At 42.3% G+C, this 16,542-nt stretch overlaps 3 protein-coding genes and 1 long non-coding RNA gene across 7 annotated transcripts; 3 read left to right on the plus strand and 1 right to left on the minus strand.

Moving 5' to 3' along the window:
* The first annotated feature begins 2,031 nt into the window (after positions 1-2,031).
* LOC115692313 (uncharacterized) lies at positions 2,032-7,010 on the plus strand. Of its 4 annotated transcripts, none has more exons than XM_030619119.2 (6): positions 2,032-2,405; positions 3,426-3,656; positions 3,880-3,947; positions 4,154-5,851; positions 6,013-6,148; positions 6,251-7,010. In XM_030619119.2, exons 2-6 carry the CDS (start codon positions 3,557-3,559, stop codon positions 6,796-6,798), a joined length of 2,550 nt encoding a protein of 849 aa, XP_030474979.2. In that variant the 5' UTR covers positions 2,032-2,405; positions 3,426-3,556; the 3' UTR covers positions 6,799-7,010. The 4 variants fall into 4 exon arrangements, with proteins under 4 accessions (XP_030474979.2, XP_030474978.2, XP_030474977.2 ...); XM_030619118.2 differs by lacking the exon at positions 2,032-2,405 and adding an exon at positions 2,511-2,837; XM_030619117.2 differs by lacking the exon at positions 2,032-2,405 and adding an exon at positions 2,511-2,837 and having other exon boundaries at positions 3,456-3,656.
* A 1,698-nt stretch (positions 7,011-8,708) lies between these two features.
* On the minus strand, positions 8,709-9,306 carry LOC130139832 (uncharacterized). Its single transcript, XR_008817893.1, has 2 exons — positions 9,108-9,306; positions 8,709-9,032 (listed from the first exon to the last, which is right to left on the minus strand). It is a non-coding gene; the product is annotated as an uncharacterized LOC130139832 (long non-coding RNA).
* A 1,978-nt stretch (positions 9,307-11,284) lies between these two features.
* Positions 11,285-14,272, plus strand: LOC115662647 (uncharacterized). The gene is made up of 6 exons (XM_030584756.2): positions 11,285-11,869; positions 12,332-12,582; positions 12,665-13,040; positions 13,130-13,261; positions 13,351-13,526; positions 13,877-14,272. The coding sequence occupies exons 1-6, from the start codon at positions 11,324-11,326 to the stop codon at positions 13,998-14,000; spliced, it is 1,605 nt and encodes a 534-aa protein (XP_030440616.2). The 5' UTR covers positions 11,285-11,323; the 3' UTR covers positions 14,001-14,272.
* A 144-nt stretch (positions 14,273-14,416) lies between these two features.
* On the plus strand, positions 14,417-16,344 carry LOC115662646 (gibberellin 20-oxidase-like protein). The gene is made up of 2 exons (XM_030584755.2): positions 14,417-15,217; positions 15,301-16,344. The coding sequence occupies exons 1-2, from the start codon at positions 14,862-14,864 to the stop codon at positions 15,923-15,925; spliced, it is 981 nt and encodes a 326-aa protein (XP_030440615.1). The 5' UTR covers positions 14,417-14,861; the 3' UTR covers positions 15,926-16,344.
* The last annotated feature ends 198 nt before the right edge of the window (positions 16,345-16,542 follow it).

Raw genomic sequence — 16,542 nt, forward strand, 5'->3', positions numbered from 1 at the left:
GGCTAATTTGCGACAATTTTTTGTCGCAAATTTGCAACGAAAATTGAAAATTTCCGAAATTCGTCGCAAATCATTTTTGCGACGGATTTTTGCGATTTTTTCGTCGCAAAAAACATGTTTTTTTGTAGTGGTGATTTTCCCCGAAACAGCACACCGGAGACCAAAAAAAAATGGCGAGAGAGAAAGTAGACTTCTGGTTCACATAAGTCAAAGAGATTTTCCCAACGGTACCACGTTATCGTGGAATGAAGTTTAGAGCCTAAGAAAAGCTCAACGTGTACGATCAAAGGCCGAGAAAGAACGAGCCCGAAGAAAAGCGACGCCATGGCCATTGTTAAATCCGACAATTTCGCGGAAAACGACATCACATTCAAGGTCGCGACGTAGAACTATTAAGGACTTGAACTCGCGTTTAACGGTCGAGGTTAGAACAACGAAGAAGAGGGGATTCGTGGCGGAAAGCGGGTCCGTCGAAGTTTCGAATGCTGATGTTGTCCCTCGATGCTGCAGTACATATGTGAATACATCCGGGGTCTGCAGCTCGGGGAATGGGTTTATCATAAGTGTCCAAATCGAAATTTAATTATGTTCGTTCCGAGCTCCTGTTTGACCAAACTGGTGAGCGAATTCGGACAGCGATTCATCATCAAATAATACAATACTCAGGCCGCAAGAAAACGTTTCGAGACGATGTGGTCGCGGATAAGCCAGGCTTTCGCTTCTGATTCGGCAGTTCTCGATTCAGCAGGGATCAGGTGGAATAAAACCAACAAGAACCGAAGGATCTCGCACTGCATGAAGACTCGGTACATGTAAGTACAAAGATTGAAGAAAAAAGGATCTGTGGACGCTTGTGTTTAACATGATTTTCGAGCCGGCATGCATGGTCAAGTGCATGAAGCTCTCGCCGATGCGCGAAGAGCGGTTTCTCTTCGGTGTCTTCTTCTGGGCGATAGTCATTTTCATGTTAATTAGACTGCTAATCTAAGTCTCTAGATGCTCTCTATATCCATCAGAGGATGAGCATTCACGGCCTAAATTGATGGCTGAAATGTGGACAAAGAGACATCCTCGAATGTCAGGTTTGATTATAATATTTAAAGGTTGGTTACGAAATTGAATGTTTCAAACCCCTACATTGCACGGCATCGAAAGTCAGATGTCAGCCCACTGTTCATACAAACAGTTGCAGACAAGGCTCCGTAAGATCATTTGTACGTATGCTTAGCAGGACTAACTAGACAACATACATGGCACCTTATTTTGCGATAATCCATGCATAATTCCATGCGAATATAATGACAAAAGGCGCCGAAACTTCCTGTCGAAACACGTTCGTTTAGTGATGTGTCGTATTTGATCGGTCGTTTCGACTTGTTTTGGTATAAAGTCTTAAATTTAGTATCATCTAATCTTATGATGTAAAGTCCCGAGGGGAGTTTTTAGATGATGACGATGAGTTCTAGTCAAAATTGATGTGCAAACTAATTTTTTTTATTTCATTTGAAGTTTGGTGTCGATATGAGTTTGGTCTAATGTCTTAGCAATATAATATGTCGCTAAATAAAATTTATACATGTGAACGAATTGGTGTTGAAATGAGTTTTCACTTCAATGCACCGTCTTTAACTCGTTTTTAGTTGGCCAAACGGAAAAGGAAAAAAGATTTTTCCCGAGTAAATTGCTTTTCTAAAAAACCCGTCAATAGTAAATTAGCAAATGCTTATTTGAGAATAAGTTGTTGAGAACCTTTCAAGATAATTTATCCTTCCGATATCAACATTAGTTTTTCCAATGATAGAAAGAAATGTAAAAATCACGAGGGATCCAAAGTCTTTCGATACATATACTCGCCAAATAATATCGACATATATCGAATGACTGATGAACTCGACAAATTTCAAAACTTAGATATGATTCCAGTGCGATATTTGATTAGGGTAAAGTTTTGAACCCCACAATTCAATATACACTCATCATGTATCCACATGACATTCTGAGGCAAGTAATGAATAGCTTTCCCTTGCCGTAGGATCAACCTATTCTTTTCAGCCCCTTCAATGATCCTATTGATGACTGATATGAACACTTTTACACAATTGGGAGCTTTGGCATTGCCAAAGTTGGGCCAACTGTTCTCCCAAAAAAGAGTTGAAAAATCCAAGATTTACCCTATAAAATGCGCACACACGGGCGACCAAGTTGGAAATTTTCCTGACCTACCAGATTGGAAACCTTGCCAAGGAAATGCTGATGCATTGGTGAAGTTGGTGTGACCGCAAAAGTTTTGTACATGGCTTTCTTGGATCCTGGTTCTCTCACCATATGCGGAAGAGAAAGAGAGAGAGAGAGAGTCCAAGAGGATCAAACACAGGAACCAAGTGAGAAGGATACTCTGCAAATTTGTAAGCTTTCATTTGATCCCACCTCACTCTTTAGCTTTGATGCTGTCTAGCTACAGAGAGAGAGAGAGAGAGAGAGAGAGAGAGAGAGAGAGAGAGAGAGGAGCACAACTCAACTTTGCTTCAGTTCCAAGCCTGCAAGAACTGTGGTGGTTACTCTGTTTACCAGTCAATGTCATAATAACTCCCACCCCCATGTCTTATTTGAGTCTTCTTTCACATATTCATGCCACCTTCTCTCTCTTCCCTCTCATTTTCACATTTCCTCGCCCGCCTTCTTCTTATTCTTTTTCTCTTCCTGGCAAATTGTTGATGGGTTCGACGTAACTTTTGATCCTCAAGGATAGCCATTGCAAGTTAACCTCAGAAAATCTTGAGTTGACTAAACTTTCTGGGCATTCTCTCAAAGCACTTGAGCTCAGAGTCTCATTAATGGTACTTTTTTTCTTGCTTTCTCTACAAACCAGTTCATGCCTTCTTGCTCTCACTTTCTTGAGAAAATTTTGCCTGGTATATGGTTGCAATCTTGCGTTTTCTGCTTCCAGCAAATGAAGAGGTCTATGAGACTAGAGTTCAAATTCTTAATTGACAAAATAATGCTACATTTCACTACCATCACACCTGCTTAAGAGTTGATTTTACTCATTGTACAACTTAGACTTGGTTTTTTATGTCCAGGCCCTTCTTTTCCCATTCAAAAAATTGAGCGTAAAACTCAAAACGAGCAACTTCTTTTTAAATATATTAGTATGTTTCAACATGGGCTTGCCTTTACCGAATCACTCTAAATAGACAAATCCATTCGACAGCATCTAGTCTCAAAAAAGTGAATTACGAAGGGCAGAGGAATTGAATTGTATGTTTTGCATCAGAAGAATTTGTGTCATCAACTAATTATGCAAAAAGATTGTAGTTTGAGGAATCTGCTGCGAGTTTAGATGTTCTTTTGGAATGAAACAGTTGAAAGAACTGGTTTCTATCATTCCTAATGTTTTTCTTTTTCAATCTGTCAATGTACTGCAGTTTACCTGAGGGTCATTGCCTGAATGACAGGAGCCAAGAGGCAATTCTGAGCTAGGAGCGCTAGTTCAAGTATCACGGGAAAGAGATCATCGAAAAGCCCCAGGCTATACGAGAAGTACCAGTTGGGTTGCATGTCTTGGGATTTGATGAACGTTCCTGAGCTTCTGCCTGGTCGTTTACATATGAAGCTGCTCACAGATGCGAGGCATTCAGAGAATAGGCACAACCATGGTGAGAATTCAAACTGGACCGCATCACTTATCAAGAAACCATCGACATGATTATCATTTTAATACGCTTTCCAGTTCAAAGTTTATCAGTTGCAACACGGAAGGGTTAACTAAATATGCTCAGAAATGCAGCATCCAACATCCACGCACAAAAGAAAATAAATGTCAAATATAAAAAAGTTAAGTTTGAAGTGTAGAATTTATTGATTTATTTACCTTTGCAGACGATGTGCATATGAAAGGGAGACCTAAAACTCTTCACACGTCGGATAAGAAGAGCCAAGGTGCTGTTGTAAGTCTATTTATTGTTCCCTCTGCTATTGAGATCACCCAAATTTTTGCATATTTATATTCAAAATCTAAACTCAGCCATCGGTTGCATTTACATTTTCTGGTGGAACATTCTTGTAATTGTAGTCTCCACTTCTGTCTCTTGTTTTATTTCTTAACATTTGCTGGATGAAGCAAACCATCTGACCGCCAATCTGTAACCTCTAGGGCGAACAGGATCACACAACTTCGGTTGTCAAGTTCAGAGATGAATGTGTAAATAAAATGAGGCAAAAGGAGAGGCTCATGAGCAACCGGTTAAAGAGAGAGAATGCTGAAGCAAAACAGGAAATGAAACATTTTCTCGAGACTCCAAGTCACTCATCCAAAAGCCTAGGGAAGACACACCGTAGGCGTCGACGAAATGATTCAAATATGGGTTCTCCACGGAAACTTCCCCATCCTATGTTAGTGGATGGACCTTCTCAGTCGACATTCAGAGGACTATTTTGCCATCAGGTACACCCCAGAAGCGGAGGAGGGATTGGCTGTAGAAGCATCAGTGTGGCAGTAAATAAAGATTTGAAGAAGACGAATGTCCAATCCCTTCATAGGAACGAAGTGGCGGAGGCACTGGTAAATCAGAAGTTCGTCAACGGTGGCCACTTTGGTGATGATCGGACGGGCCACAAGTCTAAGCAATTCTTGGAAGCGTTGCACGTGCTGAATTCCAACAAACAATTATTCTCTAAACTCCTGGATGACCGAGACTCTGTATTAGCGAAGCACATCCAAGAATTGCGGGACTCTCAGGAAAAAGAACAAAAGTGTGATAGTACTATTGATACAAGTGTGATTCAAGAGAAAAGTACAGGTATGCTTTCCTGGAAGAAGATCATGAGCTGGGGAAAACTCCGTCCCAAGAGAAGCAGTGAAGAGCACTTTTCAACAGTGGTTTTAGGGCCTGGACCACAAAGCGCAGGAAACATCGAGAAAAGCGGCTCATCTTCACAAACAAACAATAGCATAAGAAATGAGGTCCCAGCCATTAGACAGTCACACTTTCCATTTCAAGGTTTGAGAAGGAAAACGAGGAATGCTACTGAGCTAAGAAGAACAAAGAAGGGACAGATGCCTAAATTTTCAGTTGATATCGAGATGAAAGATATTGCAGGTGAGCATGACAGTCCCCGAGCGAAAATCGGACGTGAATCTGCTACAACAGGCGGAGGTGCTTGTCCAGGAAGTCACAGAGATCACAAGGAAGTAAACTTCAATATGGCTGAAGCTAGGATACATCTCTCTCAGCCATTAAGTAAAGATCTGAATAAAAAGGTTTCTGAAGAGCAGTTCATTAATACAAGAAGGAGGTCACTCTCTTTGCCTGGGCAAGACTTGTTGTCCTTCCTCAATTCCGGGAGAACCGAAGAAGTTGGGATGTTTACCGCTCAGATGAGGTTCAGCTCCTACAGCTACTATCTAAACAATCAGAACAGACTGGGGATTCACAAGGAAAATGATAATAATGTTCCGAGCCCACCGAGGCCAAATGAGGAGGTCCCCACGCTGAATGATGATACTTGCAGGAATCCCGATGATCCGTTTAATCATGCTAAAGCAAACCTAGAAATGCAAGAGAAACTTCTCGAAACTGAAATGCATGAAATTACCCCTTTCCCTTTTGATTCAGGCTCCGAAGATATATCTTTACCTTGCGAGCTTGGTCAAGCTCCTTCTAACCAGGCGCATCTTGGCATTGCTGAAGAATCTGTTATTGCAGAAACAACAAATAATATGCTCCCAAATAGTGTCAATCCTTTCAAAGAACCTGAAGCATTGAATTGCGGGCCATATTGTTGCGCTAATCAGAGCATCAGTGCAACTAAGGACCCCCACAAAGGAGAATGCTTATGTTGCTTTGAATTGGTAACACTTTCTCTTGTCAACTTTAGTCGATAAGTTGTTGACTTCATTGTTCTACTATCACCTATATGTCTTTTTCTCTGCCCTGTCCTCTTCTAACAGTTCCTACTGTCATTCTAGGATATTTTATACAGCTTACAACTTCGTATCTTTGACATTTTCAGGATTCACCTCTACAAAATCAACCGGAAACTTCTTTGGTGGATGATTCCTTATTAAGAGCTACAAATGCCCAGAATGCAGATAATGTGATTACTTCCAGAACTACTGTGAGCTTGGATAGAACCATGTCTGAACCGGGTAGGATTCACTTTGGAAAAGAGACATTAATCTTATTCTGTTCTTTTTTCCTTTCTTTTGGTATTCTGTTTCATTGACCTAAGTATGTTGTGACACTTGCAGCTGATCCACCATCAGGGTCACCTGAAATTGCTTTAGTGACTTCCCCATCAGACTCCAAATTTTCTACCAATAAGGCTGATGATAAGCTTGGATTCACATCTGAGTATGTGAGGTCACTTTTGATAGCTTCGGATTTGAACTGGAATGAACTCCTGGTGAAGTACCCCGAGTCGGAGCAATTTCTTCCCCCGTTTTTATTTAGTGCAATAGGGACGCAGCCAGATCGGTCCGGCATCGATCACACGCTCCTCTTTGATTATGTTGATGAAATCCTCCAAGAAGTTGCAAACGAGTGGTATTTCAGATTTCTCAGACTAAATACTAAGATGGTTCCACCAGATGAAAATGTGGCTCGTGAGGCGATCAAATGGGTAGATTGGAACCTCGTCTTCCAAACGAGGTTAGGCACTTTGGAGCAGCTCGTCAAAGAGGACTTGGCAAAGCCTCAAGTTTGGGTGGATACTCGAAAGGATGCCGAAGGAATTGTTAACAAGATGGTAGAGAGCATCCTAGAGGATATAATAGAGGAGATGGAGTCGAATTGCTAATATGAAGGGGAACTTTTGTACCGAGGATTAAATGATGATCGGAAATCCCGCAAAAAAGCAGCAGCCATCAGTGAATTTTCCTGTAATTATATTTAATGATGTGTGGAAAAAGCTTGAGATGGACCAAGAAACTAGCGAGTTTTGTTGTAAGGCCAAGGATTCATCTGTGGCGCCATCAAGTTCACTCGATGGATCCAAGTTACAATTACTCACACATAGTCCGACAGCAAGTTTTGATAAAAAAAACTCGTAACTTTTTCTAGGATTTGCTATACTGCGATTACTAAAAGAGGCTGAACAGTTTTGGGATGATTGTAGGAAATTTGACTCCCTGGATAGTCATTTCAACTATCAGTAAGGAGATAATAGATAAAATTGGCAGTTTTGCTAGTTACTTGACACTCTCGCTAAATTCCATTAGATTCATGTCATGCCGTTTTGTCTCCAGGTTTGCTGAATATTCAAGTTTTGGTTGAGTTGGCCAATGGCCTATGCTGGAATTTGTCAACAGATGGCTTTTGCGCTTTAATGTTCCCCTTTACCAGACGTTTGATAAAACTATTTAGGGGCAGGTATGCTTTTAAAGCAAAATTGAAGGACATAATGAGTGCTCTGGAGTTTGGATGATATGAATTCTTCAAGAAAAAGACAATTGAATTTGATCCGAAACGAAAATGCGTTGCATCCAAATTTGTGTTTATTCGGAAGCAGTCTGCAAATTGATGGTGTAGCAATCGTTTTGAGGAGACAATATCGGGCAGCTGCGGATCAAGTAAGACCCACATGCGCGGTTATTGCATTGTGCTACTTTCAGATGATTTAAGGAGCTCCAAGATTGAATACTTTTATTAAGCAGTGTCCTCATGGAACCGTGCCTGTCGCAAGAGCCACAAAGGAAGATCTACTGATCGCAAAACGGTTTTCACAACATGGACAAAGACCATTCCCAAGTGTGATGGGGCGCAAAAAGATAATGTAACGGGTAAACGCGTAAGCAATTCTTACAGTACTTATGGCAAATATAAAGTTTCTCCGGTAGTTCGGAGAATGCAGAGTGCTCTGCTTACGTTCTAGTCAACAATATCCGACAAATTACTCATTATTCCCTTGCAATATAGTCGGTGTCGACGTTATATACAGGTGGCCATTATGCAGCAAGGGCACAGATAAATGTCTGGAGTCCTAGCATGAAGGACGGCCGATTCGGCAGTGCGAGCATTTGGGTCGTGGATCTTGTGGCACCAGTCGATAGTACGCAGGCAGGCTAGATAGTAAGTAAATGCCTTGCATCTTTTTTCCTCTGGGGATGAAAAGTCGAGTTTTTTCGCTTCTGCGGTCTAATAACAGAATATTACAATTATCTGTCAAAGGCACGGACAACTTGCATAGAGTTAGCCGGTGTCCTAGTCACATAGAAGACTGTCGACAAAGTTTTTGAGGCTCGTTAATGCTTGCTCTTATACATGTTTAGGCCGATGATTCATGACATGATGCTATATAAATTAGTATGAACTCACCTTTTCCAGACGGTAACGATGTGCTGTAGCATAGTGAAAGACGAATGTTATGCTTTGTTTCTACTCTCTCTGTTTTTCTTTCAATTACTGTCGAAAGAAAGCAAAATATGGTTTGAATTGAACCATAGATGGTCTGGTTTATTTCTAGTACCTGTCATTCACCCCAGGTAAATCCACACTTATATGGGAACTCAGCTGCCAACCATAAGCTATATTGTACTATCTTTAAGCTTCTGTCGTCCAGTTTATAAATCAGAAATTTTCATCTTTTCTTCCTAATCCTTCTCTCTATTGCAGATCAGCTCCAAAGTGCCCCTCGGCCTCGTCCTAAGCCCAGTTTCCCAACACCGTGGGCAGCATTATGACCTTGTTCTAACTTATATATCAGGTTACAAAAAAAGAGCCTCGTCGGTGCTCCGACATCAAGACCTTCATGTACTGTCACAAGTAAACATCGACTATAACATGACTAAGGCTCGAGCTACATAAAGTGCCAGTATAAGCATTTCCCCCACGGTACTATTAGCTAGTCTTTGCCCCCAGTTCGCGTGTTTTCGACCTGCCTTTTCCGTCTCCTGACCTGCAGGACAACAAATCGAGGAACTGTTGCCCGTTCTTCGGCGAGAGCAGCGCGCGTCGGGGACTGGCCAAAGGAGCTATTCATGGTGATGGCCGATTTGGGCGCGACTCAAGCCAGGTGGGGAGGTGGTCATTTCCCTGAAGAAGGAACCAATGGATCAGCCTATGTGTGCCAGATCCAGGTCTCAGATCAGCAGGGCAATTTTCACTGACCCACTTGACGAGTCCTTCGTTGGGGTTGTGGATGATCCTGGGCGTTACAATGCCAATGCAAGCCATGATTTGGGTGGTCCTAGGGGTCACTTCTTGTATTACGGTGGTCCTGACCAATGCGTTTTGAGTGGGGATGGGAATGTGAACATGCTCAATACTCGAGTGGGCATGGGCCAAAAAAGAAGGAATAGATGCTGTTGGGGAGGGATGAGAGCGATCGGATGCTAGTGGTGGCAAAGTGGCTTTTGAAACTCATAAGCATTTTACGCGAGTACGTTAGTTTAGTTGTGGAATTTTCTTTAAAGTTTGATTAACATCTAAAGAATAAAGATGATTCTATTTTATTTTCTTTTTTGGTTCATTTCCCTTTTCTACATAGCATTTTAGCCTCTGTACTGTTATTTTGAAGACAATTTAAGTACCCTATCATTGCTAACGATATAAGATTTTATGCTATTGCCGTATTTTATCGACGGAAAAAATACAATCGATGATTCAATAATTGCTCGACAAATATGTTGTTGTGTAGCAAACCCAAAACTTGTTTGTCATATGAGATGTGTAATTTTAGAGAATGATTTAACTTTATCGATCATGTAACAAAGGTCTTCTTTTTGTCGACAAATATGACATTTAACGGCTATATAGACAGACAAAAAAAGCCAGCGATTGCAACAAAAATCAAAGCTCAAGGGGCAATTTAAAATTTGCAAAGCTCGGGGCCATTTTCAGAAACTTTTCGAAAATTGGGGACTATTGTCCAACATCGTCAAAGTTTAACCCGGGGGGGGTGGGGTTTCGAGCAATAATCCCATTTTTACATCTCCTTCCTATTTCTGGGCTAAAAAGACATAAGAAATTCCATAAAATTTTCCCACAAAAAAATTGCCTCCATAAGAATAACTCCTTTTCCTGCCACGTGTCCACCAGAAAAATGGGGAATTTTAACATAATTTCGGGAAGATATTATTCCCACTTCCTTTCTTTTTGGGTTAATATTACGAAAAACCCCAAACTGGTACATCTGTGACAAATTTACCCCAAACTATTTTTTTGACCACAAAAAATCCCAAACCGGTACACCTGCGACAATTTTACCTCGAATTATTTTTTTGACCACCAAAAATCCCAAACTGGTACACCTGCGACAATTTTACCACGAACTAATTTTTTAATGTTATTTTTTTGAATATTTTTTATTTTTCCTTTCCTTTTTTTTTTCCCTCATTTTCAACCTCTGGTTGGTGAGGTTAGCCCCGCCGGCCGCTGGCGAGGCCGACCTCGCCGGCAACTGGTGAGGTCGGCCTTGCCCGCCCTTGGCGAGGTTTGACCTCGCCAGTTGCCGACGAGGGGTCGTCCTCGCCGTCGCTGGCGAGGCTCGGCCCCGCCGGCAACTGGCGAGGTCAGCCGAGGCTCAACCTCGTCGCTTCTGGGCGAGGCCGACCTCGCCAGTTGCCGGCGAGTTCAAGCCTCGCCAGATCTGGCGGGGGCTCGAACTCTCTGTCGCTCTAGCGAGGGCTCGAACTCGCCGGCGTTGGCGAGGTCGGCCTTGCCTAGAAGCGGCAAGGTTGAGCCTCGGCCGACCTCGCCAGTTGCCGGCGGGGCCGTGCCTTGCCAGCGACAGCGAGGATGACCCCTCGTCGGCAACTGGCGAGGTCAAACCTTGCCAAGGGTGGGCAAGGCCGACCTTGCCAGTTGCCGGTGAGGTCGGCCTCGCCAGCGGCCGGCAGGGCCGACCTCTCCGGCCCCCGCCTCTGGCCGGTCGCCTGTCTGGCGACCGGCCAGTGGTTGAAGATGAAGGAAAAAAGAAAAGAAAAGGAAAGGAAAAAGAAAAGAAAACAAAAAACAAATAAAAAAATTTGAAAAAATAAAAAATAATATTAAAAAATTAGTTCGTGGTAAAATTGTCACAGATGTAACAGTTTAGGGCTTTTGGTGATCAAAAAAATAGTTCGGGATAAAATTGTTACAGGTGTATTAGTTAAGAATTTTTTGTGATCAAAAAAATAATTTAGAGTAAATTTATCACGAACATACCAATTTAAGATTTTTCGTAATATTAACCCATTCTTTTTTGCCCCATTTAGCACCCTTGCCACACATTCACGGCGGCACTTCCCGCCAAACTCCACTAAAACCCTAGCCCCTCTCTCTCCCTCGCTCCGCTTAAACCCTGCAGGGCCTGAACACACACCGCCTCCGCCGCCGCCGCCGAGATGGACGCCAAAGAAGTCAAGTCCGACCTCGTGCTCATCCTCGACTACGGCTCCCAGTACACCCACCTCATCACCCGCCGCATCCGGAGCCTCTCCGTCTTCTCCCTCTGCATCTCCGGCACCTCGCCGCTCAAGGCCATCACCGACCACAGCCCGCGCGTGGTGATCCTCTCCGGCGGCCCCCACTCGGTCCACTCGGCCGGCTCGCCGAGCTTCCCCGAGGGGTTCGCCGAGTGGGCCGAGGGCAACGGGGTGTACGTGCTGGGGATCTGCTACGGGCTGCAGCTGGTCGTGCAGAGGCTGGGAGGGGAGGTCAGGATCGGGGAGAAGCAGGAGTACGGGAGGATGGAGATCGAGGTGGAGAAGGATTCGGGGCTCTTCGGGTCGAAGCGCGTGGGGGATAGGCAGGCTGTGTGGATGAGTCACGGGGATGAGGTGGTGAGGTTGCCCGAGGGATTCGAAGTCGTCGCGCGGAGCCAGCAGGGGGCGGTGGCCGCCGTCCAGAGTTTAGGGAGGAGGTTCTATGGGCTTCAGTATCATCCTGAGGTTTGGTTTTGATTCTGATTTTGGCTTCTGTTAGGAAAAAAAATCTGTCTTGCACTGGATTTATGGCGGCGACGGCATTTGATTTTTCTTTGCTGTTCTTTTTGGTTTCTTGGTTCACGATGCAAAAGAATTTTCACATAGATTTGGTTATGTAAGTTTTAATTAGTGGAAGTTTAGATTTTGGGTTATTGGTTCGTGAGTTCACTTCGGGTTTGATTAAGTTCAACTGAAGTGGGAGGCAACTTGTTGCACAGCCTGATTTGTGCATATTTCATGTGAATTTCGTTGCTGACTTCCTCAAAATAAGAAATTTTCTTGAGTAATTTGGTTAATTAAAGCATTTAGTAGATATGACCGATTAGGCTTGAGCTTGATGGTCTTCTCTTGCTGCCGAGTTGTGACTGGATTTTGAGATCACCGCATGTCTCTCCTCATAAATGTTGGCTGTTGAATATGGTGCAGGTTACTCACTCACCTGAAGGAATGGAAACACTGCGCTACTTTCTTTTTGACATTTGTGGAGTCACTGCAGGGTGGAAGATGGAAAATGTAATGGATGAAGAGATTAAAGTGATAAAGGAAACAGTGGGGCCTGAAGATCATGTCATTTGCGCATTATCTGGAGGTGTTGATTCAACAGTTGCCGCAACTCTTGTTCACAAGGCTATTGGAGAGAGGCTTCATTGTGTTTTTGTTGACAATGGTCTTCTGAGGTGAGTTTGAGCCTCCTTTTTGGGGAAATCTTTTGTGTGGTCTTGCCATTTTATGTCCTCTGCCTTACTTTGCTTCTTATAGGTACAAGGAGCAGGAGCGTGTCATGAAAACCTTTGAAAGAGATCTACATCTGCCAGTTACTTGTGTCGATGCGACTGAGCAGTTCCTTAGCAAGTTAAAGGGTGTAGAAGATCCTGAGGTGAAGAGAAAGATAATTGGAAAGGAATTTATTTGCATCTTCGATGCTTTTGCCCATGATCTGGAGAAAAAGTTGGGGAAGAAACCTGCATATTTGGTCCAAGGAACTTTATATCCCGATGTGATCGAATCATGTCCTCCCCCAGGGACTGGAAGGTCACACTCACACACAATTAAGAGTCATCACAATGTTGGAGGACTTCCCAAGGATATGAAATTGAAGCTGATTGAACCGCTGAAGCTTCTATTCAAGGATGAGGTATTATTTCTTCTTGGCTTGTTGTTGCTTGTCTTTATTTTGGTTCTGACTTGTCTGGTTTTTAACTAGCTTTATTTATTTCTCTTAAGGTTCGTCAACTTGGAAAGATATTGGATGTTCCCGAAGGATTTCTGAAGCGTCACCCATTTCCTGGTCCTGGCCTTGCAGTTCGAGTTTTGGGCGACGTAACGAAAGATGATGCTTTAGATATCCTTCGCCAGGTATGTGTTGTTAAGGCATGTCACAAATGTTTCTCCACTTTCTTCACTTTGAAGGCATGACCTTTGTCTTCTTGTTTTGTCTTCTCAAGGTGGATGAAATATTTATTCAATCAATCAAGGATGCTGGACTATATGATAACATTTGGCAAGCCTTTGCTGTGTTTCTTCCAGTAAGGTCTGTTGGAGTTCAGGGTGATCAAAGGACACATTCTCATGTTGTTGCTCTTAGAGCGGTCACAAGTCAAGACGGAATGACGGCAGATTGGTAAGCAGGCAGTTCCTTTAGGGCTTGTCATACTTCTTTCTTGTCTTTGGAAAAGAATGTCATCTTGCCAGCTTGTATTGTGGGAGGCTTGTCTCTAGGATTGGATAATGGCTTGTAAAGCCCACTAACTACGTCGGCATCTCTTGCATTTTCGTTGCTCTGATATTTCTTGTTCTCGGTCTTTTACTTGTGCATGTGTGTTTCAACAATTTCTTTGCCTTTTTCTTGCTTATCTGGATGACGGTCTTTATTAAAGGGCATTTAAGGGCCCTCGTATCTATGGAGTTTCCTTTTAATTTTTTCCTTTTCGGAATGCCGAGTGCTTATATGTCAATTACAAACAATTTCAGGTATCAGTTTGATCACAAGTTCCTTGACCACGTATCACGAAAGATATGCAACAGTGTTCGAGGTGTCAATAGAGTTGTTCTGGACATCACATCGAAGCCTCCATCAACAATTGAGTGGGAGTGAGACCATTATGCAAGAAAATTGTCTGGATTTATTATATTTATGATCAGATTTGAATGCTCATTTTTGGGACATAAATTTTCCAGTAACTAGGGAAAATTTATGTGATGTGGTAGGACATACGTCATACTCATGCTCTTAGAGGTAGAGTTTTGAGATCGTGTATTATTTAGATGGAAAATGGCACAAAGTTCTAAAAGAAATCTGTGTTATGCATAGTCTTTATAACTTGTTCTTGGTACTCAGTTTGTGAAATGGCAGATTGGTTTGCCGAACTCTTATCCTGATATGTGGTACATATTGCAAGGCATATTTGCCTGATTCTAAAATAACATTGAGGCGTGTGTGCGTTACTGATCGAAGCTTGTCCGACTACCAATTATAATAAAGCACTACTAAAGGCTTTATTAAGCACCAATACCTCCTCTCATCCCGTGTATTATTGCTGCTGAGATAGGGGTTGAACTCTTTTCTACATTTTTTCTCCCGGCAAATCTTATTGCTTGCTTATTTCAGTGATAGTACAGTGTTTCTTTGGCTATATTTATGGTGGGTAATCAGTATGACCTGTCCCTACCAATATTATGTTAATAGTTCCCTTTATGCCACCTGGTCTACGCTACAAATCATGGTAGCCTTTGTGGTTTTATTCCTACCACTTTATGTTGGAGTGCGGCAATTGACGACTCGAAAAGTTTTTTAATGATTGCTCATCATTTTTGCATTTGAAACTAACACAAAGCAGCGAATGACAATTTTGATATATAAAATTCTTCTCTTAAGTACCCTACTCTATAAGTAGCCAACTCTGTGTGCCTACATTCCTAGCTAGCTGAAGTACCCTTGTCCTCTTCTAGTGTAATAATGACCAAATCAAAAATTTCCATTCAACTTCCTGTTCTTGATTTGTCTCAACCTGTAGAGTCCACCTTCCTCTCTGCACTCTCTCAAGCATGTCAAGAATGGGGGTTTTTCTATGTTATCAATCACGGTATACCTGAAAGTATATTCAGTGAGCTTTGTTTGCTATCGGAGCATATATTCAGCCTTCCTCAGGAATTGAAACTCAAACTAGGTCCATCATCATCAATCCAGACCTACACTCCACGTTTTATAGCATCTCCTTACTTTGAAAGTTTACGAGTGTCTGGACCCAACTTTATGGCCTCTGCAAAGGCGTCTGCTGATGAACTTTTTGGCTCACAAAATCATGAAATAAGGTAACTTTCTTTGGTCTTTCTCTGCCTTTTTATCACGCACTATTTTGTTTTTGAATTTGGTTTCTTTGCTTTTATTCTGCCAGCAATGCGTTGCAAGAGTATGGAAGCAAGGTGATTGAGGTGTCAAAGATAGTTATAGAGGTTCTGTTGAAGTGCTTGGGCAATGATTACGAAGAGAAGTATCACAAGACAGAATTCAGCAACTGTCATGGTTATTTGAGGATTGTAAATTATTCCCCACCTGAAAATGTAAAAGAAAAAGAGGTCGAAGGACTTGGAATGCATACTGATATGAGTTGCATAACACTAGTCTATCAAGATGAGATTGGTGGGCTTCAGATGAGATCCAAGGAAGGGGAGTGGTTGAATATAGATCCTTGCAAGGGTTCTTTGGTGGTTAATATTGGAGATTTGATGCAGGCTTGGAGCAATGGAAGGTTTAGGTCATCTGAACACCGAGTTGTTCTTAAGCAACCAGTGAACCGCCATTCTCTGGCTTTCTTTTGGTGTTTTGAGGATGAGAAGGTGATATTGGCACCCAATGATGTTGTGGGGAAAGGTAACGCAAGGATTTACAAGCCATTTGTCTGTGCTGACTATCTGAAATTTAGGGAGAGTAACGAGGAAGGAAAGTTTGAGAAAATTGGATACACTGTCAAGGATTTTGCAGGGGTTAAGATTCAAGCAACAGTCACTACAATGCTATAAGTACTGTTTAACATGTGATATGTGGTTCTGTATGGTGAATTCGCTATTCATATTCATGTTCCTGGTTTTTCATACTCTGCCGTCGAAGATGGTTGATGATGGAGAAATTGCTCTGCAGTAATGTTCAGATTGCTTCCACTCCTTCCTGCCCCCTTTCTATGTTTCGATAGCAGTATTTAAGATTCAGTATTTAAGATTGTCTCTTTGTATCTGGAATTGGTGTGGTTTTGTTGTGTGATTTGTATCAGTGTTTGGCTTATACTTGACATGGGAAGAGCAGGGGAGCGATGTCGATTGAAACTAAGTTGTAGGAGATTTTGTGCCAAATGTACTAGTTGTTAGTTTGAAAGGAGAAAAGACGAAACATGTAATGTTGATATTGCATTCCGTTGAAATGGAATTCAACAAATGCATTTTAATTCTTGTGCGCTTGAATTATTTATTATTTATCTCGGGGAGGCAATGGCCCTACACTTTTCCCTTGTTTCCATGTCGCTACTTAATTGGATAGATGGTGGTGATGGTATCATAATCTTGAACTTCTTGTTTCATCACTATTGAAATGAATTCCAAATGCTAGTTCTTCCTTCACTGACATTGCTCTCTGCAAAAGCACA

Source organism: Syzygium oleosum, unplaced genomic scaffold (assembly GCF_021117445.2).
Source record: "Syzygium oleosum isolate NSW1041296 unplaced genomic scaffold, Sole_v2.1 Sole_v2.14, whole genome shotgun sequence".
NCBI classification, from domain to species: domain Eukaryota; kingdom Viridiplantae; phylum Streptophyta; class Magnoliopsida; order Myrtales; family Myrtaceae; genus Syzygium; species Syzygium oleosum.

Coding starts and splice junctions, on each gene's coding strand:
- LOC115692313 (XM_030619119.2), top strand. CDS start 3,557: ATGTCTTGGGATTTGATGAACGTTCCTGAGCTTCTGCCTGGTCGTTTA. Junction 3,657..3,879: donor AGAGAATAGGCACAACCATG/GTGAGAATTCAA, acceptor TTACCTTTGCAG/ACGATGTGCATATGAAAGGG. Junction 5,852..6,012: donor GCTTATGTTGCTTTGAATTG/GTAACACTTTCT, acceptor TGACATTTTCAG/GATTCACCTCTACAAAATCA.
- LOC115662647 (XM_030584756.2), top strand. CDS start 11,324: ATGGACGCCAAAGAAGTCAAGTCCGACCTCGTGCTCATCCTCGACTAC. Junction 13,041..13,129: donor AGCTTCTATTCAAGGATGAG/GTATTATTTCTT, acceptor ATTTCTCTTAAG/GTTCGTCAACTTGGAAAGAT. Junction 13,262..13,350: donor CTTTAGATATCCTTCGCCAG/GTATGTGTTGTT, acceptor TGTCTTCTCAAG/GTGGATGAAATATTTATTCA.
- LOC115662646 (XM_030584755.2), top strand. CDS start 14,862: ATGACCAAATCAAAAATTTCCATTCAACTTCCTGTTCTTGATTTGTCT. Junction 15,218..15,300: donor TCACAAAATCATGAAATAAG/GTAACTTTCTTT, acceptor TTATTCTGCCAG/CAATGCGTTGCAAGAGTATG.